Consider the following 26367-nt stretch of genomic DNA (forward strand, 5'->3'; position numbering starts at 1 on the left):
CACTATGTTGTAGAATGTACAACAGTTGGTCCTAGAACAGAGACAGGAAATCTTGTGTGCTTCAGTTTGTATATTACAGTAAGAAGCTGTGTGGTCACTACGTCAAAGCCTTTTGAATCGGTTGAATCGTTCTATAGGTAAACCTGTTGGCTGGCATGTTGTAGATGACAGAGAAGGTGTGAGATGTTTCTGCTGTATTCTAAGATACGCTATGAGGGTGGGATGGGAAGGTAGTAAATTAGAACATGCATTATAAAAACAGTATAATATCCAAAACCAGCCAAAGCCTGTAAAAGCGAGATATGGGTGTGGTTGCACTTGGGGATGTTTGGTTATTTGAAAATGGGGTTGGTGGCAATAGCTGGCGAGTACCAGCGTCCTTACTTTGCCATGCACACTGCGAGCACCATGACACAGTGTAAATACTTGATGCCAACGACCAGCCCGTACAATCAACACCTGAGCTTTTAGAACATTTCTTAATTTTACTGCAGATTATAATAGCCATATGCACTTGCTTAAGAAATAACTTTCAAGATTATGCTTATATATATATATTTTTGAAAATGTTAGGAGTAGCGAGCTGTGCCATGTACGTTTTAATTTGTTGGCTGGGAGGTAAAGCCTCAGGAGTCTGGCTGTGTGTGACATACAGTCATCTATGATTGGTTGTCTCTGACAATATTTCCAATTCAATTGGCTGGCAACCAGTTCAGAGATCAAATCGTTAAAGGACCTATCACATGGCAACAGCTCTACCCAGTTAAAAGGACAGGGGTTGCACAAGGGCCTACAAATAAGAGGCTTTGTTAAAGAGAAAAAAGGAAAAAAACTGCACTACTGATCATCTTCCATCACATTTAATCAGGCTGGTTACATACATGTCCTTCTCCCCCAGCTCTCTCCCTCTACCTCAGCCTCCTGCTTACATCATCTAAATTGGTTCTCTTTGCACATTTAAATGCAATGTCAACATTGCCAAAATAGTATGGGTTTGACAAAAGAGCTAGCCCTCAGCGTGCAAGTGCAGTACCCCCTCTCTGGTGAGAATCAATGCTACAGAGGTCCCTCTGTGTTGTATGTGTATGTATGTGTGTGTGTGAGGGAGAGAGCTGTGTGTGTGTGTTCGTTTGTGTGTCTGTGTGTGTGCCAAGCTACACTGTATGCAAGTTGCATCTTTAAAAATGATTGTTTTAAGACATTCACTTTGCCCTCTCCATGATGTTGGTGGGTGGAGGTTGGAAATGTAATAATGATGATGTACAATCTTTTTGTGTGTATAAACGTGCACTGTGAAAAGGTAGAGAGAGCACCGCACTGTCAGAGTCCTCTGTCCTATTGCACTGAGTGTTCTCTTGTTTTGCGTAATAAAAAAGAAAAGGAAAAAATGTTTGAGGAAAAAAGTACTGTATACTGATTGTCACTTGGGTTCTGTTGAGAGAAATAAATAAATATGAACTTGAAACCCGCTATGGAAAAAAACTGGATCCTGTTGAATTTATTCATGTTGTTCTACCTTGGGAATTTCAGATGTAGGTTGTAGTGTTTTCAACTGTCATAGTTATTGAACTCTGAATAACTCTGAATGTCAAAACTTTTTTTTTTTAATATTTTAATTGAGGCGCACAACTTACATAGAAGAAGAAAATATATTTAGACCATTTCGCCTGAAGGATGATTTAGTTAGGATGTTAACACCAATCGGAAAAAGTGGGTAAATGTAAAAAGCTTAAAGCACAGCAGCATAATGATCAATTAATAAAATATTTTGTCATTAGAAATAGCACCTCATTGAAATAATGACAGAAAAAATACAGACAGAAGTATTGTTAAAAAAATAAAAGAAAGAAACTGTTGATCAGATAAAGATATAAATTACACAAATTTTTGTCACAAAATATTATTGAAATATTGCCCTGAGAGGACATCAGAATCAGGTTTTGATACTTAAGTTGATGACCTTTATTTTTCACGGAGGCAGACGTGACACTGACTGGACTTGCTACGTTGTTTGTCGGCTGCTTTGATGGTGCCGGGCTTCACAGCGATAAACTGGTCTGTCTCACTCACAGTTGTCAGCCAAAAACTGTAGAGGTTGGCAAAGTAGTGACACGAGCCTCGTGCACCCTGGCACTCTATGAAGGGATGAGTCCTGAAATTCTTAAGGCAGCTACCAGAGGAGGTCAGAGACTGTCCGCCGCCTTCGTCACCCGCCCCGGTGTGCTGAGGACAGGAAGAAGCAGCAAGAAGACACTCAGGGGAGTTGATTGCATTTTATTTTCATCCATACAATCTAGTATTTTAATCTCACTCACCAGGAGGAAAGAGAAACCCGTCCACAGGCTCCTCCAGCCAGGTGGGCACGGAGGAATTGTGTGATCCTGGCTGTGAAAAGCCACTGCGGGTGCAACCGTCTCACAAACAACGCAGCGGCTGATGTGGGAGCTGATCTCCTGGCCGAAGAGTGGCATCATGGGTATGGGAGCAGTGGTGGAGAGCCAATAGGACTTGTCATTGCGACTGGAGAAGTGGCAGGCGGCTTTGTTGCAGTAGGAGAAAGGCATGGTGGAGAAAACACGGAGGCAGGAGCCAGCCTGGCCTACAGGGAGCGCAGGTAAGAGAAGAGAGAGGAGGTTTAAAGGGATAGTTCACCCAAAATTCAAATTTCACTCATTATCTACTCACCCTCATGTCGACTAAGAGCTGTGAGAATTTTCAGAGTCCTCCGTGCCTTCTCTGAGTTACGGGGGGGTCCGTGCAGCAGTATTTGTCCATATAATGGTTGTGAATGGGTACCAACTTTCTTCGTCCAAAAAGACACACCAAAAAACATCCAAATACATCCATACTGCTCGTCTGTAATCTCCCTCTTGTATTGAAGCCCCGACATGAGAAATTGTTCCGAAAATAATTAAATAAGTCTATATTTTAAGCTTGTTTGTAGCGGAAGCTCCCAGTGTCTCGGTCCACTGCTCTTCCTGTGTCAGTGCAAATCTCGCGTGATACTTCAATACAAGAGGGACATTACAGACAAGCAGTATGGAGGTGTTTGGATGTTTTTTGGTGTGTTCTTTTGGACGAAGAAAGTTGGTACCCCCCCCCCCCCCCCCGTAACTCCGTAATGAGTGAAATTTGAATTTTGGGTGAACTATCCCTTTAAAAGAAACAAGAGGGTACAAATTCCAAGACATCAAAACAGTAAAAATTCACTTTATCTGAACCCTTACCCAGGTCTTGTGTGTGAGCCTTTTCTTGTCCCTCCAGGTACACCAGGCTGTAGCCCACCCAAAGCTCACTGCTGCCTCCAGGGCATCGTGGCACCTGGACTGACTGGCTGTGGATAACCAAAAGGAAGCCTGCTCTTCGTGCCCCCCTACGGCCGGACTCACCTGGATCACCAGGGGCACCTGGGATACCTGGGGAATGGAGGGGTCAACCATACTGTCTGTGACCCTGAGTTTCTTGTATATAGTAGTTGTCTTTTATTTTATCCTGCCACTGGATTTGATAGAACAAAAGGATGAGGTTGTAACGTGATGTGGTTGTTCACCTTGTGGTCCGACAAATCCTCGCTGACCATTTTCTCCTGGGTCTCCAACAGGCCCTTGAGGACCAGGGGGACCTACTGAACCCGGGAGCCCTAAAGACCCTACAGGACCCTTCTCTCCTGAAACACACAGTGCATACAACAGGAATCAATATAGAAACAGACTTGAAAGTGTACACATACTGTACATGAAGATATGTCTTAAAATATATTACACTATCTTACCTTTACGTCCTGGAGTCCCAGGTGGACCCACATCGCCAGGGAACCCCGGAGATCCTGAGAGACCAGGTGGGCCTGGAAGTCCGAGGGGACCCCCTTCAAAACAACCACTGACTGATTCACCACGAGCACCTTTGATACCTGGTAAAAACATAATATACTGATTACCATATTTTTTTCACAACATTTTAAGAGTTGAATAAGCAAGAATAAATCATAAACTAATGGCAGCAAAACAAAACAAAAATCTAATGTATAGAATTTCAACCAATGTCTCACTTAAAGGGGAACTATGCAAGTATGGTCGCTTTTCCACTGTTTTGCTAACCCTCCTCCCGACCATGTGCATTTGTTCTCAACGAAGCTGGCGAGAAAGCAGTCAATAGAATAATAATATTATTGTATACGCATTACGATGTGTATATTTGTGTAGTCTTATCTGTCATAAGTATTAGTGTTGTCGTGCCACCGAGACGAGAGCTGGGACACCAAGGTGGAGGCACCGATCTTGCGAGGGTTAGGGTTAGGTAAGGTTGGTTTTTGGCCAAGAGATGCTACATGGAATACAGATAGTGTCCATTTTCCCTTGTAACAAGTTACAAGTAATTTATTTAACCATCACAATTACTCCAAAGCTGTTTAATTAAGGTAAAAATGTGACATAGTTAAGCTAAAAATCCTGCATAGTTCCTCTTTCAGTAATGAGTTCACTTGCCTTCTTCTTTGTATGTTTTCTGTCACCTTCTATCGTGAAAATCCCAGAAACAAAGAGGGAATGTAAATCTTTAAAAAGTTATTGGCATATCGCTTAGCTACAGCACCACTCACCTACATCTCCAGGCAAGCCAGGTTGTCCCTTGCGGCCCCAGGGACCATGTGCACCTTGTTGACCTTTGAGTCCTGGAGCACCCATAAGACCCCTATGACCACTCACACCTGTCAATGTGCAGCAGCGTTTAGTGTGCATTCAGGTGAATGGCATGTAATGGCCTGCTGTTGCACTCTAATCTACCTTTTGGACCAGGAAAGCCTGGAAAGCCCGGAGGTCCAGGGGGTCCTGGGGGGGCCCTATCTCCCTTAGTGCCCGGTAAGCCAAGGTGACCATGCGGTCCTGGGTCTCCCCTCTCCGAAATGCTGCCACCAGGAGGGCCTGGCTCCCCAGGAGAACCTAATAATCCAGTGCAACATCCCAGATGTGAACAGAGATTAAAAAGGACGTGTGCACAAAAAATCACAAATATGTTGACATGACATCATCATAAATAGTCACACATTTGAAATATTTATTTATGCCCACATATAAAGAAGTACAAGGGTTCTTGCACAAGGGACATAAACACTGCCAGTGCAGTTGACAATGGAAGACGGTCAGACACAAAGCGCCTGGGCGGCTGAACACAGTTACATACAAACTGACCTACAGGTCAGATAGAAAACAGACATTCAAGGATACAAAAAACATCGTCTCCTCCAGATTGAGCGGCTACCAATAATAACTGAGACTGAGCAGTACCTGGCCAACTGTTTAGCTCTTCTTTTAGGGAGGCCGGCCATCTGAAGGCCCCTCACAACCAACTTATGCACATTCCCCAGGCTACCAAATATAAAGACTAGAAGTTTACATCTGTAGCCCAGCTGAGAGATGGTCTGCTTCAGCTGCTGGTATTTCAGCACTTTGGTCAGAAAGGCCTCCTCTAGGCTGTAATCAAAGGTACAGCCGACCTCCAGAATTAGCACCTCTCTATGATTTTCATTAACAACAACAACATCAGGAGTATTAGCTGTTACATTAGAGAACATTGAGACATCATTACACAGGCTGAACATACTCGGCTTCACAGTAGAATGTTTATACAGCATGATGGAAGACCTGAAGATAGAAGAGATATCTGCTGATATCAAATCTACAATTCTGTCATGCCTACATATGTAGAGCCCTCTGTAAACATGGCAACCATTTAAGATGTGAGACATGGTTTCAGCTATTTGTACACACACGCACACGCACACGCACACGCACACACACACCTGGGAGTCCTGGAGGTCCTGCATGTCCTATAGGTCCTGGTGAAGACACACAGTTTTTTCCGGGGTCACCAGGTGGCCCTGGAAAACCTGGAGTACCTGATGGGAGAAATACAGAAAGTTCAGTTCTCTCTGTCCCCAAATATATAGAGCAATGGAGCAGTAGTAGCCAAACTCAAATGGAGAGCTACAAACAGAAACAGAAGGTCATGTTTTCTCAGATTGTACTGGGTTTTTGTTGTCACTCCATGGCTGATTACAGTAGGCCTACTTCATGGTAAGAAGTTATTGTAATGTTTTTTGAATGATCATTTAAGAGACAATAATCTAAAATCAACCTGTGAGAGAAATCATTTCAAGCACTTTCTGTGGCAAAGGAAAATCCATGATATGACTTGACTTAATGTTTGACTTAAATGTATGCTGTCCCCCATCCCCCATTATGGACTAGTGAAGTAGACGTATTGATAATAATAAATAAAATAAAAAAATAATACCTCTGTAACCTGGTGGGCCCCTCTGGCCTTTGGGCCCAGGAGAAATGACTCCTGTAGGCCCTGGGAATCCCCTGTGTCCTTTGTCTCCAGGAAAACCTTCTGGTCCTGGAGGGCCAGGGATATCTTTGCCTTGAAGTTCACATTTATAGAGTAAGCATAATGAAGTTAACAATGCACAAAGATCCAGCTCAGTCTGATCAAGCCTTTGTATTCTGGAGACAAATGGGGCTGGTTACCTTCTCAGATTTGTACACGCATAATCATTTAGCTTCATTCAATGAGTTGAAGGAAAGTTTTTCCCTTCCTCAATCCCACTTTTTTCGCTATCTACAGTACAAGTAAGGCATTTTGTTAAAGAAAATGTAAACAACTACATAAATCCTAGTATGGAGCACTCATTTTTTGCTATAATGAAACAAAAGCCAGGATCTAAACACCTTGTTTCAAAATTTGTTTCATTGTTTTGTCAGTTTTGTCAACAAACCAGATCAGGTCTGCCTGGGAGGCAGATCTTGGTATAGAGCTGTCCGATGAGGTGTGGAGGGAAGGGTTGGAAAAGATTCATTTAGGTTCAACTAATGCCAGGTTGCAGCTGATCCAATATAAAATCATGCACAGATTACATTATTCCAAGGTAAAACTCAGTAAAATGTATCCTGATGTTTCCAATATTTGTGACAGATGCAACCAAGGTCTAGGGACTCTGGGGCACATGTTTTGGCTCTGTCCAAAGATTGTTTCTTTTTGGCAACAGATCTTCTCATGGTATAGTAATGTTTATGATGTGCAGCTGGATCCAGATGTAGTTTTCATATTGTTTGGTTGCTCCGAAGCTTTCTTTTTACTCCCTCGCCCTATGCAGGTGACCATCAGATTTGGCACGTTGGTGGCAAAAAGGTTGATACTTAACGACTGGAAGGCCACTGACCCTCTTAGCTTTTCCAGGTGGCTAAGGGAAATGGTCTCAGGGATACACCTAGAAAGGCTTCGCTGCAATCCGGGTACTGTTACACCACCCGTGGAGACTGACTGTGTCTGGGGCCCCATTGCGAAACATATTAGCACAATTTTGTAAATGTCTGGGTAGTGTTGTTTGTTGTTGTTGTGTTCTGTTTTTTTTTTTTTTTTTTTTTTGTTCTTCTTGTGTTTGTTTGCTTGTTTGTTTCCTGTTTCGGCTGTGTGTTTTCGTTCCTGTTTTTGTTTTGTTTTGATGTTGCTGTCTTTATTGTTTAGTTTGTGTACTTGTTTGTTGTGGGGATTTTGGAGTGATTTTTGAAAAATAATAAAAATATATAATTGGACACATTGAAATTTTTTTTTTAAAAATTAAAAAATTAAAAACAATGGACAAAGATGAAGAGGATCTTGCTGAAGGGGTTGTTGAACTTTTTTTATCCCTCTTACCACATGATCCTTTAATTCCCTTTGGACCTCTAAGACCATCCAATCCATCCAGACCTGGTGGTCCATGGAGCCCTGACATAAGATCACAACACAACATGAGAAGAATCTTGAGTGGTGTCTTCAGTGCCTTAAAAAATGTTTTCTCTTTATATCTGGGTACAACACCCATACATTTTTATTTGCAGGGTATGTTTTTGGTGTCCCAGTGTCTTTTCAAATATGTTACTGGAAAACACAGCCTGGAAAGTATAGCCTTCATTATCCATCTATTGTCCACATCAATCAGTTGTTTCTTTTGGGTAGTAACATTTGAAAACCCCTTAGACAAGCCAGTTTGCCCTGAGTAATCAGTAATAAGAGACAAGGATCTTGTTTTAGTACCTGGAGGCCCAGACAGGCCAGGTGGACCTGGTGGTCCTAGACCTCCATGATCACCTGGAATACCTGGAAAACCTGGAAGCCCTGATGGGCCCTGAGGCCCAGGCAAACCTGTAGAGGCACAAAACAATATGTGTAACCAAAGCACAAAGTTCAAATAATGGTGAAATAGAAAGGTAAGCATTGAGGCATTGTTTTAATGGCTAAAACAGCAAATAACAATTTATAAGAATCAAAATTCTAAACTGGAGCTGATTTTTTACCATGTGATAACAAATTATGCAGGTTACTGGCAAAATTTCATTTTTTTTATGATGATATAAATCTGACAATACATATACAATTGTATACAACTGTGTTGATATTTCCGTTACACTGCAAGTTCTTCCTCTTCTCCTGAGTATGATCCTGAATCAGCATTCAAAGTTTCAAAGGCCAACCTCTGCATTGCTGCAGCATATTATTATTATTATTATTATTATTATTATTATTATTATTATTATTATTATTATTATTATTATATTAGTACTTTGATTCAAATTTAACTGGAAATCACCTGGTCCTCCTTGTCTTCCTGGTTCTCCCTGAGTGCCTGTTGATCCTGGCTGTCCTGGCCTTCCTCTGGGCCCTGGGTCACCTGGATCCCCTGGACTCCCTCTGGGTGCTGGAGGACATGATATTGTGGATATAAATATATTCCCAGAGATATACTGTATCTGTTAAATGTAGTCTAGGAAAACTCCTTTAAAACATGCTTAATGATTTTCTAGCCTGCTCATTGTGACATTTTCTTAATTTACCATTGGGTCCATCATCCCCGGGCAATCCTTTGAGTCCAGGTGGACCTGGTTGTCCATAGGACAGTCCTGACTCTCCTGGAACAGATTTGGACAGATTTCATCATGTTCACACTGAATGAAACATGTTTAAAATCCAGAGAGATATTTGACTTTATTGTTGTACCTGCTGATTGATTTGAATTTATTTCAGAAATATATCACAATGTTTTTCATACACCAGAAAAAAAGTCAATTGTTAATCCCATCTATTGCATTTCCCTCGAGCTACACAGTATTTTATTATCAGATTATTATGAAACACATTATGCTGTTTCCTTTACTCACCCTTGGCACCTGATAATCCTAGAAGCCCTTGTTCGCCCGGATGTCCCGTAGGTCCTGTATCTCCCTATAACAGACACGGACACATTTAAACTATTGAACATAATTTCTGACATAAAAGCCACTTTGATGTAATTCTAATGAACGTAATGCAAGTTGCAGCTATTTTTAATGTATCTGGGTCACAAATACAGAAGAACTATACACAGACATTTACTAACTGATATATTAATACATTAAATTAAAGTTAATTGCATACTTGATCTCCAGCATGTCCCTGATATCCCCTTGGACCAGGGAAACCTTTGCTTCCAGGGCGCCCAGGAGAGCCTGGTTTTCCTGACCTGCCTGGAGCACCGGTGCTGCCCTTACACCCTTCTCTACCAGGCCATCCCTCAGGCCCTGGGTCACCTGGTAATCCTTTTACACCCTTTAAGCCTGTAAAGGACAAATCACATATCTGACATTTTACTAGTTGGACTCCAACAAATAATCTTGTTTTAAAAAGAAGTGACAGCTCCATTGCCTCTAAATCCATGTGGGCCTGGTGTCCCCTTCCTTCCTATGCATCCCACTGGGCCTTTTGTCATATTCACAATCCTTGCTGGGCCTGGTGGTCCTGGAAGACCAGGTACACCTGGACAGACCACATTATTTGAGATTAAAGACATGTCAAGCTGCACCATAAAATACATTGAAATTGCAATTCAGTAACTTAATTTCAAAAGCAGCCAGGTTGCATGGCACATCTTTTTGCCCCCTATAGATTCCTACCTTTGCTACCACGCAGTCCTGGGTCTCCTGTGTAACCTGGTTGACCATCACGGCCTCTCTCTCCTGGTTTACCTCTGGGTCCCGGGGGTCCAGGACGACCTGGTGAACCACTTGGTCCAGCTGTGCCAGGATAGCCTGTTTCACCTAGATCAATCAAAAATAAACTCTCATTTGAGTCAGAGCCAGTCTAGTTTGCAGATCTATGCAAAGCATTGTCGATAAAATGTAGACTGGATTTCAGTGCAGACCTATTGTCAGCGGCTAATGTTTGAATTTGTGGATGAACTTTATTAACAGGTCACTGGGTTAGTAACACATCCAACTTGGAGTGTGGAGCTGGGGGTGATGGAAAACATGGTAGTCCGATGTCGTAATGACTGGTAGGCTCCATGTAAAGAGATACAGGTGCAGCTGAAAGGGTTATTAAAGGCAAGCAGACTGAGTGGCTGAATGTAGAAAAAAAATGTCGTTTTAGACTTAATTGACTGTATGTCGTAAACAAAATGACCTGTAAGTTTTGATTTTATATATAAAGGTGTTTGTATGACTTTAAATGATCAAGTAAAAGTGCATCAAGAAAGAGAGAGGAAACAGAACTTGTGTTTACCTTTTGGTCCTGGCCCGCCTTCAAGCCCAGGATCTCCTGGAAGGCCAGTGGGGCCTCTTGGTCCAGGTGTGCCATGCAGACCGGGAGGGCCAGAGAAACCTGGAGGACCTTTTGGTCCATAACCAGGTGGACCTGTATCTCCCCTCAAACCCTTCTGACCATGGCTGCCTATTCAACGTCATAAAAGTTAATGAGAGAAATATGTTAATGGATGGTTCAGTGCATGCAAAGCTAAATATATTGTATATGACTGTGCTCAGTTTCTACACTCAGAGGGCCAGCATCACATCCAAAAATGTATCCTGCTGCAGCTGTATGCTCACCTCTTGCTCCCTCCCTGCCATGGTTTCCAGGAAATCCAGGAGGTCCTGGATATCCATGCAGCTCACACACAGTACATGGCGATCCAGGGAGGCCAGTGACACCAGGGTCTCCAACAAGTCCTGGCTCACCTTTATGACCTTGTTGTCCAGGTTGACCTTGTGTGCCTATGAGTCCAAAGAACCGGTGGTTATGACTCTAATGAACAGTAGAGAGTGGGAAGTACACCACAGTACTTCTGTGTGGACACAGTTTTTCTGTGATTCAGGACACATTGACTGAGGCCTGAGCTCTACATTGATTTACTCAAGGTTTTACCTGGAAATCCTGGGATTCCAGGAGAGCCAGGTGGTCCCTTTGTCCCTACTGCCCCTGGGCGGCCAGGTGGGCCAGGAGGACCAAGACGGGCAGAGAGGACATCTCCTGGGATACCCTTCCTGCCTGGGAGTCCTGGTGACCCAGGAGGACCTGGAGGCCCATCCAGGCTATAACCAGCAGGACCGGGGTCACCTGGATCCCCATTAAAACCTGGAGGTCCTGTTACAAATAAGAAAGATCTATAAGCATATAAACAACACTCCAAATTGCATGATGACACAAGTGCATAATAGTGAATAAGACGTTTTACAACATTTTAGAGTAAAAAGGCCAGGTCTCTCAAAATGTCCTTTTGGTGTTTTAATGAAGCAGGTGGCGAGGTACAAACGTTTCAACCGCAATAGTCTTCCTCAGTGTACAAAGAACCAGGAAATGCTTGACGTTTAAATACCGTCAGCTAATTATCACTTCCGCTTTTCAAAATAAAATGTACACAAATGTATACAAATGAACAAAATATAAATCATATTGCACAGTGAAGCAAATACTGTAAAGTGCGTATGAAAAATAATGGCCATAAAGCCCAGTGACGTATAAAGTGCATATGCTAAATAAGAAAAAGAAAAATAGTGACAAATTTCAGATAATAAAGCACAGTGAAGTAGAAGGACATTTTGAGAGTGCTGGCCTTTCTACTCTTTTTATGCTTTTTTGAGCCGTGCACCTATCGACTGCTTTAACCGGTGAGTGTGCTTGCTGATCCCTTTTCAACAACATTTTAGAGTGACATTACCTGGTGGACCACTTGTATCATGAGCGTCCTCTCCTCGCATGCCTTTCGGGCCTGGGTGTCCCGGATCTCCAGAAACACCATTTGTTCCTGGGTTACCTGGAAACCCTATAAGGTGCAAAAAATAAAAAAAAATAAAGTTGAACTCCAACATGGAGTGAAGGTGCTTCATACTATTCATAAAAATTTAGTTCAGAAAAAATTGGCAATTGACAATTCATTCACATCCATTCTATGCAACTCTTGGTAAAACAGTGTTGAGAGGCAGTTTCGCTGTGAACTTATCAGTTGATGTGGCACTGAAAACAACATAACAATCACAAAGATAATCAAAAGATTATAGCATAACACGTAGACTTACCTGGGGAACCTGGTTCACCCTTACGTCCAGGTGGTCCACGCTCGATTTCATGACAGCATGGCTCAATTTCACCTGATAACATGAATACAACATGCTTAGCACATGACACCTGGTTTAATATGGGTAAGGAATTGTTAAAACCAAATAAGAACACAGTCAGAAATGAATCATGTCTCTGACCTGGGGGTCCCGGGCGTCCAGGAATTCCTGGTGGGCCAGGATATCCCTCGCTTCCTTTCAGTCCAGGTGGCCCTACGGGTCCTGGAAGACCAGAACCTCTGGGGCCTACACTCCCTAAAACACCTTTAGGTCCAGGAAGACCAGGGTAACCTTTAGGACCAGGTAATCCTGGATACCCAGGACCCTGCATACATTATTTAACAAAGTGGAACATTTGACATGCAATTATACAATTTGAAATTAACCAATAATTAATCCAATTTACACTATTTAAAACAAGCACACTCACTGGTGGTCCAGGGTCTCCTAAAGGGCCAGGGGGACCATCCAGTCCTGGCCTACCTGTTGCTCCAGGAGGGCCCGTAGATCCACCTGGTCCTTGTTCACCCTTGATACCTTTCAGCAACGAGAGGAAGAGAATATTGTTGTTTTCTTTTCTTTCTGTTTACTACAAGTTGGCAAAAGAATCTCTGAAGGACTTATCACTTTGACATAACCTCTTCCCCCAACACCTCTCAACAACCTAATATCCCTAATTAGCATTTAGCTTAATCTCCTAGTACATACTGAATATGTGTAGAACTTTGTACTTACACCAGCTTTTCTACTAAACTGAAGCTCCATTCATATCTCTCACTAGTAAGTTGCTTTGGAAGAATACATCCCCAAATGTAACATAATGTAATGGGGTATTATCTTGAGATACAGAGAGGTAGGTAGTGTTTACAGATACAATTCCCTTGTACAGTAAGAGTTTGTGCTCCGACAGGTGTCTCACCTTTACCTCCTACAGTATAAGATTCCCCTTTCTGACCCTTCAGTCCACTTGCACCAGCAATGCCTGGGTAGCCCTATGGAACAACACATAGTCAAACAACACAACTTTACATGTTTAAGGAAACTGCAAATAATTAAACAGTTTAAGCCTTGTTATCATTTGGCCTACTTGTGGCCCTCTTGGTCCCCAATCGCCTTTAAGTCCAGTGTCCCCTCTAAGTCCTTTAGTTCCATGTAACCCTGGAGGTCCTGGAAAACCAATTGGACCAGGGGGGCCGATGCCTCCCCCACCAGAAGTGCATACACATGCCCCTTCACAACCTGTAGAAGACAGGGGTGGCAAAAAAATATGCATCATATACTGCAACTCTAGATCATCATATATCTATTCCAGTTCACCTCCAGTTGAGAGGATGAGTTTAGATGTTAGATTGTGGCAACGGCTGATGCACCGAAACAGTCAGATCACCTTTAATTCCTTTTAGGCCTTTGTTTCCTGTAGGTCCTTGGGATCCTGGGTCACCATTGTCACCAGGGAAACCAGGCTCACAGTAATAATCTGCAAGACCAACCAGCCACAAATATCAACATAAACTAAAAAGACTCTGTACTGGAAGCAATTTGGATGAATATTTGAGTTCAGTATTAGAACATATCTTTAAGATCAAAAACTCACCTCCACATCCTAGTCAGATCCCAATAAGTATTCCATAAACACACATGTAGACACAAACACACAAATATCAGTCAGGTGAATCAGAATACTAATGAAGATGCACAAAAACATTAAAAGCAAATGTGTTCAACATCTGTTCAAACAATGACATTTTATTTGTGTCTTAGAAGAAACTTGTGCTGTGCTGTGTTCTCAGTAATAACCAATATACCTGTTGGGCCGGGGCGGCCTATGACACCTTTTATTCCAGGGAACCCTTTAGTTCCTTTTGGTCCTGGCAGTGGATTGAATTCAAAGTCGATATACCTTCCTGGTTCTCCCTTGTAGCCCTTTGGACCTTGGGGCCCTTGTGGACCAGGCAGACCGGGCACCGCTGGAAGAGATGATGCAAGGGATGATACAAGACTTCAGATGAGTTAGATCGGAATCCTGCATTTTATATAACTCAAGCAAAGTCACTTTGAGTTGTGTTGGTGACTTTGTGGCAGTAATACAGTATCTGATGAGAACTTTGATTGCCAGTACAAACAGAGAAATAAATCAAAACCTGACCAGACTGAATTCGATATAGTCAGTGACAGAGACAAAGGCTGAACTCTGACCTGGTATCGATTGCCCTTTTGGGCCAGGAGGTCCATGCATGCCCATGTCCCCGGGGTCACCTGGGAGTCCAGATGCTCCAGGATACCCATGATCACCTTTCTCACCTGAAACATTCAGATACCAAATAGTGAAAAAGTCAAAGACACTGTGTTATTAGAGTGTAATAGTGGCCATTTACTTGTAAGAGAACTAACAAGCAAAATGCAGTAGCAGTAAGTCTTATTAGTGTGAATGCTGAAAGCATTTGGCCATTTTCTTCCGCCTTTTTACGGTCTTCTTCTAGTCCTTCATACTTTGTGCTATTTCAACAATTCATATATCAAAACGTGCAACTTTTTCTGGACTTTATCGGATGTATTCAAATTTTTCATACTTTTTCAAATATTTAACTTTTTCTGATTTTTTTTTTCCCCCATAGAGAATGCATTGGAACAGTCTTCAAACTCTTCAAATCTTCTTACTTCTTTCAGCCACTAAAGCTTCACCATACTTTCTGCTAGAGACTTCATTCAAATTATAAGCTGTAGACAAACTTTTTAAGTGTTCCTCTATGACTCAGCTTATTGATATCTTCAACAGTTTCTGATATGTGGCAGTTTTAAAATCATTAAGTTTTTTGACAAAATCCAGCTTTATTATGGGTGTGTGTTGCGTCTAACGAGCAGAGCTAGAGTGGTGACATTGTCAGCCAGAGTGGAGAGAGGCAAAAAAACATTCTAGAGTTTTTCTGGCTAAACTGTCAGCACGGCCACAAATTAAACTCTAGACACATTATTTTCTCCAGTTTTGTAGCCACATTTGTCTTCTGGCTAAAATTCTGGTCAAAAATGCAAAGAAACTTAGATAATAATTTAAAATATTTTTTAAATGCAGCCAGGGAGCTCTCTGCTCTCATTCAGCCCAATGTATTTTTTTCACAGCAGTAGGAGAAGGAGCTCAACTTTGTAACTTGCTGTTAAGTGCTTTTTAATTCGTTTTAATTCACCAAAAAATAGTCACAGGTCACAAAAAAGTCCTCTTCTTACTTGGTGTGGCTAATTTCTGTACTTTCCTTACTTTTTTCTCTTTAAGCAGAAGCCAGTGATCCTCTTATTAAAAGTTTTCTTTGCCCCTCACATACTGTCTCTGTCTGTAGCCCAGTGGTTAGCTTGCTGGGCTCAAGACCTGAAGGTTGCTGGTTCAAATCTTGCCTTAACAACAATTATAGTGAATTATTTTCCCAGTCGTCCTCTGTTGACTTCTGATAAATTGCTTCATGTTGAAACTGCTGCTCTCAGCCTGAAATTCACAGAAATTTTCATTGTAAGTCATTCAAGCTTGACTCTCAAGCTTTCTTGGTGTTCACACAGTGTGTTTCCAACAGGTGCAGCTTTGGGCTCGTTAACTTCAGAGTGAGACAGAGTGCAGCTCATCAACAGACAACAGTCTTTGCAACTGTGTGTACACTGTGGCCTAGAGGCAAAGTCAAAGTCTACTGACCATGAGGTTGTGGGTTCGATTCCTACCTCACTCAAACATTTGTATGGTGATCACTGCTTGCACTATTTGCTAATTCTGCAACAGTGTTCAGCTGCTTTCAGCATTCACATGCATTTCCATCAGGAAATGCTACTTTATCTAGTTAAAAATGTTCTACAAGAAACACTGCATTTAGCAATGGTTTATGAAAATAGCTTAACAGTGAAAAGGGGACAGGAAGGATTTATGAAGTTTCATACTTTAAGGCAGTTCTGAATCTGTTGTTACTGGTAGGTTTCAAGTTGACCACAGTTTGGAAATAAATTCAGAGCCACATTGCAGTGCTCCAGTGAGGTTGTGATAGTAAATAGAATTTGGGAGAAAAAAGCTTGAAGCACCCCACTGGACAGTCGCACAATAACCAGTGGAGAGATCTAAACTAAACTTTCAGCATATCAGCTGGAACAAATAGATAAATTGATCAAAATTAGTAATATGTACACATTTTATTCTATTTATCTATTTGTTCAGTCAGATAGTTCTACCAGTGGCCTAACTTTGCTCAAACACTGATGAGAGTGTAGTTTCTGCAGCGGCCTCACCTCTGGCATCACTATAAAAGGACACAGGACCAGGGGGTCCTGGATCTCCGGAGTAGCCCTGTTTTATGTATGGATAAAGAGAGAAAAAATATATTCCTTTTCAGCAAGATGTGACAGATGAATATTACATTTCTAAAGATGAAGAGTGATCAGGAATCACTGCTCTGTTCCAGATGAATACATTTCACTGTTCCACTGACAACCACAAGGGGGTAGTATGCAGGTAAAGACATAGGAAAGCTGCCAACAAGCATCCACCTTGCTTTTAAGTACAGACAGGGGCGGATCTAGGTTCATGGGAGATCCGAGGCTTAGCCCAGAGGGAGTTTTTTTGTCTTTGTTGCGGACTGTGATAGGCCTACTGGAAATTTCAACATATCAACTTTAGGTAGACAAAAGTGTTGTCCTGAAGGATCCACAAACAGGTGTTACATCATAAAAAAAAGAAAATATAAAACATACTCATAAACTACTCAAATAAAAATGATATGGCAGTGCATGTAATCCTGATTGACATCAGCCTCCCTACCTACAGCATTACGCTTTAAAAAAAGGAAAGAATCTGAATTTAAACTCAATTTGTCTGACTTACATTTACACAACTCACAAAAAGTTAGGGATATTTGATAAGAATATCCCTATAAAAAAATTCTGCTACAGTGATAATCTATCATGAGGCCTTTTAAGTAGAAGGATGCAATGGTCATTTCTTTATCTCAAACAAAAGCTAACAACAGTGGTGGCTGTAGCACAACAAAAATCTCAATGTCTAAATAACTTTGTGTTTTCTTGGTCTCATGATGTCATTGAACATGGTGGAAAGGAGAGGGAGAGAGAAGAGGACTATACAAATTGTCATTGAACCAGAACATTTAGTGGTTCAATGACAACTGAACCACTAAATCAGATGGTGCTTGTGATTTTTGTAGTTAAAGGTGTACAGAAATGGCCGTTTGTCCTGTTTGTCGCGCCGAGTTGTCACGAGCTGCAACACGAGTTTACCCGAGTAAGGAAAACGAATTTGATTGGTCGTTATCGAGCGGGCGGGACATTCAAAGCTTGGGGCGAGCCCGAGCTCCGTGTGTGTGTGCGTGTCTCAGACATCTGAATGACGGATCAAATATCAGCGGCTGGTGAATCGTGTACAGGCTGACATATAATCTGTGCGCCTGCATTATCCAATGCGGGAAAAAAAATACACACTTTCATCCCGGATTTACTCAAAAATAGAATTTTGCACAAAGTTTGGCCTACATTGTCTGATAGATGAGTTATTACACTAATTTTATGACCCAGAGTGGGCTTAAATTAAATTTTATTTTCTGTACACCTTTAATCACCTTGTTAGAGAACAGCATGTTATTCAATAAGGACTGAAACATTGAACAACTGGACATGTGCATTCAAAAGTTTAGAGAAGGTTGAATTAAGTTCACCTGTAAAGGTTATAGTGCATTTTAGGTGTATTCTGAAACAGGGGCGGGGTTAGGGGATGGCTATTTGGGCTCAAGCCCCGGATGTTTTTGCCAAAGCCCCGAATGTTTTACAGTAGGGGCAAAAAAAAACCTCAGCGCGGTTTATGTCAGTCTCCCTCCGCTGACCGCACCAGTCTGAAGTGTAGCCTCATGGACGTCGGAACTGTTTATTGAGAGGGGGTGATTTTTACTGGGAGGGTCGGGGGAGAGACGCACACTTATCAGTGATTATGTGATTTGAAGTTACTTTATAATAGCATACCGCATTTCCTCAAATAATGGCCGGTATTTAATCATTACACAAACAAAAAAAGGCCGGCCCTAAATACAAGCCGGGTCAAAAAAAAAAAAAAAAACCCTCATGCGTGGACTGTCTGTGAGACTGACGGGAGTGATTCTATCTTCCCATTTTTGCACTATTTTTCACAGCATGTGTCTTCTATAAATTATTAGTCATGTGTGTCTGTGCAAAGCTCACCTTTGGACCAATTCTTCCAATGAGGCCTGGAAGTCCCCTTTCTCCATAGATACCCTGAAATTACAGTATATCACTATATTTACCTGAACTGTTTGCATAGTGTAGTTACTCATGAGAGGGCCTATGAGAGGTGTACCTGAGGTCCTGCTGGTCCGTCTCTACCTAAACTCCCTGGATGACCCTGGAGCAGAGACAGCAGTGTTAAAAATCTGTTTTTTGTTTGTGCATGCATACGTTACATCTCTAAAATCAGTCACATACCCGAGGTCCAGGAAATCCAAGGATTCCTTGCTCCCCTTTCATTTCTAGTATGTTGTAGTCTACTGCTTCACCCTGATAGGAACACATAATAAAATGAAATGTCTTTCTCCACCTCAAAGATACCTGCCTGCTAACTAAAGTACTACACAGCGAAATACTAGTGAATATGTTTCAAAGCAAAAAAAAAGGACATTACAAAAAATGTAAATGGTGGAGACGCATACCAACAGTACCAATAGCCATACCACAAAAGTGATTCTTAAAAGATGTCAAATAAAACTCACCCTTCTGCCCTTTAGTCCACATGGTCCAGGAATACCCCTGTCTCCCTGGGAAGAAAGGAGAAAATAGTGAAAAAAATACAGTATGGACAAGGTCGAGTTAACTTTTAAATTATAATGCAACTAGATAGTTTGGACTGATTAAAAGAAACTGGATGCCATACAGTTATATTTGCAGTACTGTAGTTGGAAATTAGCAGCCAGCTTTGCCCTCACCTTGTAACCTTTGGGTGGAAGAAAGTCTGGAGGAAATTCTACGATCTCTTCTGGTCCTGGTGCGCCAGGTGGACCTTGCTCACCCTGGGATATAAAATTAAAGAGATGAAGACACATGAACACACATTGCAAAACCCCATCTTTGTCAAAATAGCTGTGAAAGACTAAAATGGTTTCTTACATCGTCCCCGTTATCACCTGCGGGTGATCCTCCGGGGTTTCCCTACACAACAACCAGTTGCAGTAAGTTAATGCAATGAAATTTCTTTTCACACAACCAAAGTTCATAAAGCAGATGACTCACAGGTGGTCCTCTGACGCCTCTGGGTCCTTCTCTGCCCTGAAATGAAATCACACATGTACACACATTGTTTCATATAGAACACACTGCAAGTTTTCTTGTGATGCAAATCATGACTATTAGGTAAAATATAAGATATATTCCTGTAGTTGAGTGATAACCTACATCATTAAAAAAAAAAAAAAGGGAATTTATCTTACCTCAGGTCCAGGAGGTCCACTAGGGCCAGAGTTTCCCTGAGGCCCAGTGCCTCCTTTTCTTCCCTGGGATAAAAAAAAAAGTCACACAATTCTTGTGTTGAAAAAGTAAAGATTGAGACGATTCACCCTGACGAGAAGTAAGGAGTACAGGATTTAAAACATTCAATCCATGCATTATTAATTAGTATAATAAATAGAAATCTAAATAAGTAAAGCTGTCATATACATACAGGTGAACCACACACTCCATCTCTTCCACGCTCACCCTGTAAAATTAAATGAACCAAAGATGTGGCATGAAAGTGCACAAACAGCCAGAGGTTTTGAGCCGATGACAAACCAACCCATAATATTCAGAGATTTTCTCATAGAAGAGAACCTACGGGAAGTCCTGGAGCGGCGTCATGCAGTGGTTCTCCTTTCATTCCTTTAGGTCCAGGTGATCCCTGACAAGAAGACACAGGATATCAACTTTACATCAGAGAGTTGGTATTAGACAATGTAAAAAATGTTGTCAAAACTGTCTGTCAACAGCCAGCGGTGATGCCTTTACAATATATTTCTATATTCAAATTATTAAAATCAAATTATCTAATTGTTAATAATTGTTTGTTATGGGGTGCCGCTTAGCCCAGTGGGTAGAGCAGACGCCCCATATGTACATAGAGGCTATAGTCCTTGTTGCAGCCAGCCCTGGATCAAATCCCGACAGTGGTGGCCCTTTGCTGCATGTCATTTCCCCTCTCTGACTCCCCGTTTCTCTCTCTCGACTGTACTATGGATTAAAAGCAAAAAAGCCCCCCCAAAAAGCATTGTTTGTTATCTGAATATAGCTATGGACTTTAGGGAAAAACCATCATCAAGCTGACTGCTTTACTTTACAATACTAATACTGAGTACGGTCTCTCTTCGCTGCTGAAACTGGCTAAATTCTTTGTGGCATTGATTTTGCAAGACATCAGAAATTTTTCCTCTGACATGCTCCATGTTGAAATGAGTGCATCACATCACATCTGACAGAATAAGACGTCTACTCACCGGTAGCCCATGTTGACCATGCAAACCAGGAACACCAGTGACTCCTGGTTGACCTATTGTCCCATTACAGCCATCAACTCCAAGCAAACCAGGCTCACCTCCTGCTCCAGGGTGACCCTGATCAATATCAGTTATAAAAGTAAAGTATGATTGCAAGGTATAAGAGTGAGCAATTCACAATTAGTCTAGTTCAGAGTAAAAAATAAAAAATATCTTTATTATCAATATTAAATGCTTTACATGTTTACTACATAATAATTACAGAGTGATTATGTTTAACTACTCAAGCTTTTACTAAACACAAACACTTGAGCAGTCAAGAGGCAGCTGCATCAGGCTGTGTAAAGAAACCAATACACTATATCTTTAAGTGTCCACTAGAGGGCAGACCAGATACATAGAACAAATCACTGCACCATCTTAATTGGAGCTTCCTTCATTGTATCTTGAATGTATGATCTGGGCAGTTATGTAACTGGGAACACTTTGAGATATTTACAACTGAAATAGTGTCTGATATTGTTAACCCATGTATATTCTCAGAGACTGAGAGAAAAAGAAAAGGGAACAACTGGTTCTTTCACTCCATGGTGAGCAGTGCTGGGTTGTAGAAATCTGTGTAACTCCCTGGGAGGGTTGTCCACCTCAAAGGGATTATTATTGTCAGTGTGAACAGAGTGTGTCTTTGTTTGATTTGTAGAGAGGATTTACTGTATAGAGGTTTACTCACCGGTGAGCCATTGTTACCAGGAAAACCGGGAACACCTATCGCGCCCTGAAACAATAAAAAGAAACAGACATCATTTAGTAAACACTTGGATTATTCCCTCTCAACTCAAACAATTATTTCTTATTTTAAATAATTAGCACTGATTGTTTTTAATTGGTTTATAGAAGTCATCTTATTTTGATGAATGTTCATGCATATTATATTATACAACAAAACAAATACAACATTCACATGAATAGTGCACTAACACGAAGTCCTTTGGGCCCCTCAGGGCCTTTTGATCCCTCTGCTCCCATCCTGCCTTTTTCTCCTGGTGGCCCCTCATGTCCTCTTGGTCCCATTGCTGCCTGGGGGCCTTGTTGCCCTGGCTTTCCTGGAGCTCCCTACAAAGAGAAAACTCATCATGCATATAAAACCTTGGATCAGACTGTCGACATTGGATGACGCTTGCTGTTACAAATAGCTGCTATAATAAAAACATATGAGATCATCAAAAGAAAAGAAGAAAAATATTTTTGACAGATTAACACTCAAATGAAAAGAAATAATTAGTAATTGGGTATATTGCTAACAACATGAGAAAAAGAAGTGTCATACCCGTGCACCTTTGGCAGGATGACACTGACATACAGTACAGTCTCTACCCTCACATGGGCCCTCATCAACCTGCCCCTGGAATGGCAACCAGAGACAAATCAGTGTCAGTCAATTAGCGCATTAGAGAAAGAGAAGCAGGCAGACAGATGCGAATGTCAGCAGGCCCATCGGATAACATTGTATAGTTTTGGGAATACCAGTATGTGTCATTCCTGAATATATAACAGCTTTGAGAATCAGCCTTGAGAATTAACACATTTCTTTATTGAGACTTGGAAGTCCTGATTATAAAGTTTTAAACAAATCAGTGTTCTCACACAAACCTGAGTAAATAATGAAGGCTCTGACCTCGATGGGAAAGAAAGCTCAAGGAGCTTCATCATTATCATACTGTCCTGACATCCTGCTGAAAAACAGTCTTTGTGCTCACACCTCCAGATGCAAAGTATTCCCATGCATATTAGTGTGTGTGAGTTTTACATTGTGGGGATGTTTTCTCAGAGCTTACTAAATATTTGGATTTTATTCAAGTGAAATCGAGTTCAGTCCAAATGTGTTGATAGAGCTATCCTACTTTCTCTTTTGGCCCAAACAACCAGGGGTATCTCTATCAGTCAAGGAAAAAGAAAAAACATACAACACTTGGCCATCTTTCGGATTGGCCATTAAAATTCAGTGCATTAGCCAAATTGAAAACACAAAGTACTGAGTGAGACATAGTTTCTGCATACAGTGTAGCAACATCATTCAACATCACTACATCACCGTTATATCAGTTTTGACTCCTTATATTAAATGTAATGTTGCTTCTAATAGTGTGAAATGTTAATAAATAAAACCTTGCACGACGGCTGTGAATGTTATAGTACATTGTCATCATTTTCATGCAAACACAACTAATTATATTCTGCAAACGTTTAACATGGGAGAAAGGAAATAAATACGTGAACTTAAGACTATTTTCAGCTCTGACAGTCAAGTACTGGTGTGTATGACGTCTCAGTGTTTGTTAAAAGCATGTTTAACTACTGAAAACTATTTTCGATTAATGCACTAAACAATTTGCTATGACATTAAAGTTAGTGGTTTGTTTATCCCTTCACTGTAGTTCTTCTGTTTATAAATAAAGTACAAAGATGTGTTTTCTCTGAAATTGCCAATAAAAGTAGCACTGTTTTTGAGATTCATGTACACATGCAGCATTTTGAGCTACTATCAGCTGACACAAATACATGCAATAAACAAACTCAGCCAGTAAGTCAGCCAAGCAAATGTGCCTGTCTACTACTAGTATGCAGTATTTATTTACAATGATTTACAATTAAAACCTCAGGCAGCCCTGTGGCCTGGTGACAAATACACTTGCAGTACACAATATATACAGTTTCCAGGTGAGTCAAGTACTTTCTGGGAGGTAATTTAGAGTTCAAACTTGGGGTTTAAACTCTAAATGTAAGGACACGATGTACTATAAACAGGCGGGAGAATACTGATAATATAGAAAACTATGTGCACTCAGTGACCCTGAGGACCGCAGCAGGTGTAGCAGTATCCTGTCCTCACATTGATGGACTACTGTTTGTAACAGACCTAAACTACATTCCTGGCTACTGCAGTAGCAGCGTTTGCAAAAAATTAAGCTGCAATTATTCATTCATTCATTCATTTAAATCTTGTGGAATCAGAGAGGACATGCCCTTGTGTCCAATGATGTCCAGAAAACACTTATTAAACTTGTAAATTGAACTTTACATGGTGCATCAAACACAAGACTTGATGACTAATATGCAGTTGAAAGTTGAGTTCAACTTGTGTCAAAAAAGCATTGACTTAATTCTGTGATAAAGAGAGCAGTTAGTGATAGTGTTCAGTGAACTGCATTATTCTCTAATGTTTGGTCCACCCCAATCACTCATTTACATAAATCAGGGGGTTGTATAGCTTGGACAGTGTCAACAGAAACTGAGTACATTGTGTGATAAACCATTGACACAGGGTATATTATAAATTGGTCACAATCTCCTCTCTGCATATGACAAAAAGTAAAAAAAAAAAAAATCTACTGTATCTTATGTCTGAGTTTGAGAGGAATGCACATGTGTTATAGTAGTTTTTAAACTACCAAATAGTGTAGTAATCTCAAATTGTGATGGGTTTACTTAATTATATTAGAAAATAAATGTAATTTAAGTGCCAAATTTTTAAATTATATTACAGTTACTTGTCAAAATTGTGGTGGATATTTGTTTGCTTTGCATCTTTTGGCAAAACGGGTCGGATAGGTGACAGGTGTCAGATCTTATAACACTCCACTAACTTAATTCAGTTTTCTGTTTTCATTAAGTTTAAAACTTGGAGAGGGCTTAACATTGTGACATTTCTGGTCACAATGACATTGCTGAGAATAAATTAATGACACTGAAAAGTGATTAAAATGTTATACAATGTATTGAGTTACATTAGTCTGATGAAGTTATTACAACAGTTGCATTTCGGATCACATTTCTAAAGGGGTAATCTGTAATCGATATCAACCAAATCATATTCAAATGATTAACTGCAAGAATTTTACTTAGTGTGTGTGTCTAGAAGATTGAGATGGACAGACTTACTGCATTGAGCAGCTGCACAAAGATGACCAGCACAAGGATCCATCTGCAAACATAACAATAGTAACAGATTGACCTGACTTCCATTCAATCACACATGACAGTCATACAATGCGACAAAAATAGATGCTATTTTTGTGCAGTGCAACCTAACCTTGTTAGTTACCTCATAACTCTGTTTTACCGTCAACATGTTATAAAGCCTTAGAATATGAGACAATAAAAGCAAAAGCCTGCTGTACATGAGCTTATGGTTTGTTGCTCTTGTGTGCAAGAGAACAATGCTGCACCATCTTTAGAGCAGAAAAACAGCAAGAATGTTCTTTAACTGAATTGTCATCACGGTGCAGGTGACACTACAGTGTGTCTGAACCCTGCGTGAGCCTGTGGAGGTCAGTTTTTATTGAGTCTACATACTGGATTGCCAGTGTGCACATGTGTTGAATATGTGTGTAAACAAGCATGAAGTGTGTTTGTTTTGTGGTTTGCTAAGCACGGAATGTGGATTCCTTCGACCTTTATGAGAAACGCCTAACAAATGTTTATAAAAGAGTACATTAATTTGGGGCAGCGTTTAGCTCACTTGGTAGAGCTGCCGCCCCATGTTGAGGCTACAGTCCTCACTGGAGGCAGTTCAAATCCCACATTGGGCAGCCCTTTCCTGCATGTCATCACCCCTCTCTGCCTCCCCATTTCCTGTCTCTCTCTCCTCTGTGCTATCGATTAAAGGCAATAGAAAGCCCAAAAAAATACTTTTAAAAAAAAGAAGGAAAGCACACACTTTTAGTATTGGCTGTGTACACCTGCACTCTTGTAATTTCAAATAATGTGTGCTAAGATGCAATCAAACTGTCAGTTAAATGTTGAAAAGATGCATTGGTAAACATTTTCTAGTATGGGAATACATAAGCATATAATTCAAACATCATCAAATATAGGTGCTATTACAGATACCAGGTGATAAGGTATACTGCTATTAATGTTTATTAATATTAAAGTGGGACTCACCTGAGGGGCCACTTAGTCACAATAGTAATTGAGGATCCCATCCCCTCTGTGTAACAGGTGAGCGTTAGCCTCAGTGCTGCCCCCTGTGGTGAATAAATGGAAGCATGACACACCAAAGACACCTGCTAGCCAAGGTCCAGTTAACATAACACAATGAAAAACGTCCTTTACACTAAAATGTAGCACATAAAATTATTATACCTACAAAAAAGCAAATGCAATAATGCTACTTATTTAAGAAGCTGTATTGGTGCGTTGAATTTTTACCGCATGTATTATACAGGTTATTCTACAGACCATAATGCACAATATTCATAACTCACCCAAAGTCAGAAGCTGAAATTAATCTTCATGAGAGCTTTGGCATGCTCCAAGCAGGATAATCTCTGAGAAGATTCAAACTAATCTCCCGTCTCGGTATGAGTAAAAGCCAAACTGAGTAACTGCCACCGTTTGTTAGTGCCGGGAGTGAGATGAGGAGCAGGATGATGATTGGGGTTGGCCTCATCTTA

At 40.9% G+C, this 26367-nt stretch overlaps 1 protein-coding gene across 1 annotated transcript; it reads right to left on the bottom strand.

Annotated features, from left to right (window-relative positions):
- Positions 1-1962: 1962 nt before the first annotated feature.
- LOC311000567 (uncharacterized protein) lies at positions 1963-25018 on the bottom strand (the record flags this gene model as incomplete). Its single annotated transcript, XM_083991305.1, has 43 exons — positions 1963-2223; positions 2316-2599; positions 3228-3416; positions 3551-3667; positions 3773-3910; positions 4598-4669; positions 4782-4937; positions 5392-5550; positions 6292-6420; positions 7696-7767; positions 8077-8184; positions 8630-8737; positions 8874-8948; positions 9198-9261; positions 9454-9632; positions 9721-9831; positions 9969-10112; positions 10576-10743; positions 11215-11433; positions 12008-12112; positions 12366-12437; positions 12546-12729; positions 12835-12941; positions 13324-13396; positions 13492-13643; positions 13792-13881; positions 14210-14371; positions 14601-14705; positions 16662-16719; positions 18615-18668; positions 18751-18795; positions 19160-19204; positions 19373-19456; positions 19554-19595; positions 19677-19712; positions 19874-19936; positions 20257-20319; positions 20912-21028; positions 21642-21686; positions 21890-22024; positions 22239-22313; positions 24851-24893; positions 25014-25018. 43 exons carry the CDS (start codon positions 25016-25018, stop codon positions 1963-1965), a joined length of 4713 nt encoding a protein of 1570 aa, XP_083847431.1.
- Positions 25019-26367: the final 1349 nt, after the last annotated feature.

Source organism: Trachurus trachurus (genome assembly GCF_905171665.1).
Source record: "Trachurus trachurus genome assembly, chromosome: 17".
NCBI lineage: Eukaryota > Metazoa > Chordata > Actinopteri > Carangiformes > Carangidae > Trachurus > Trachurus trachurus.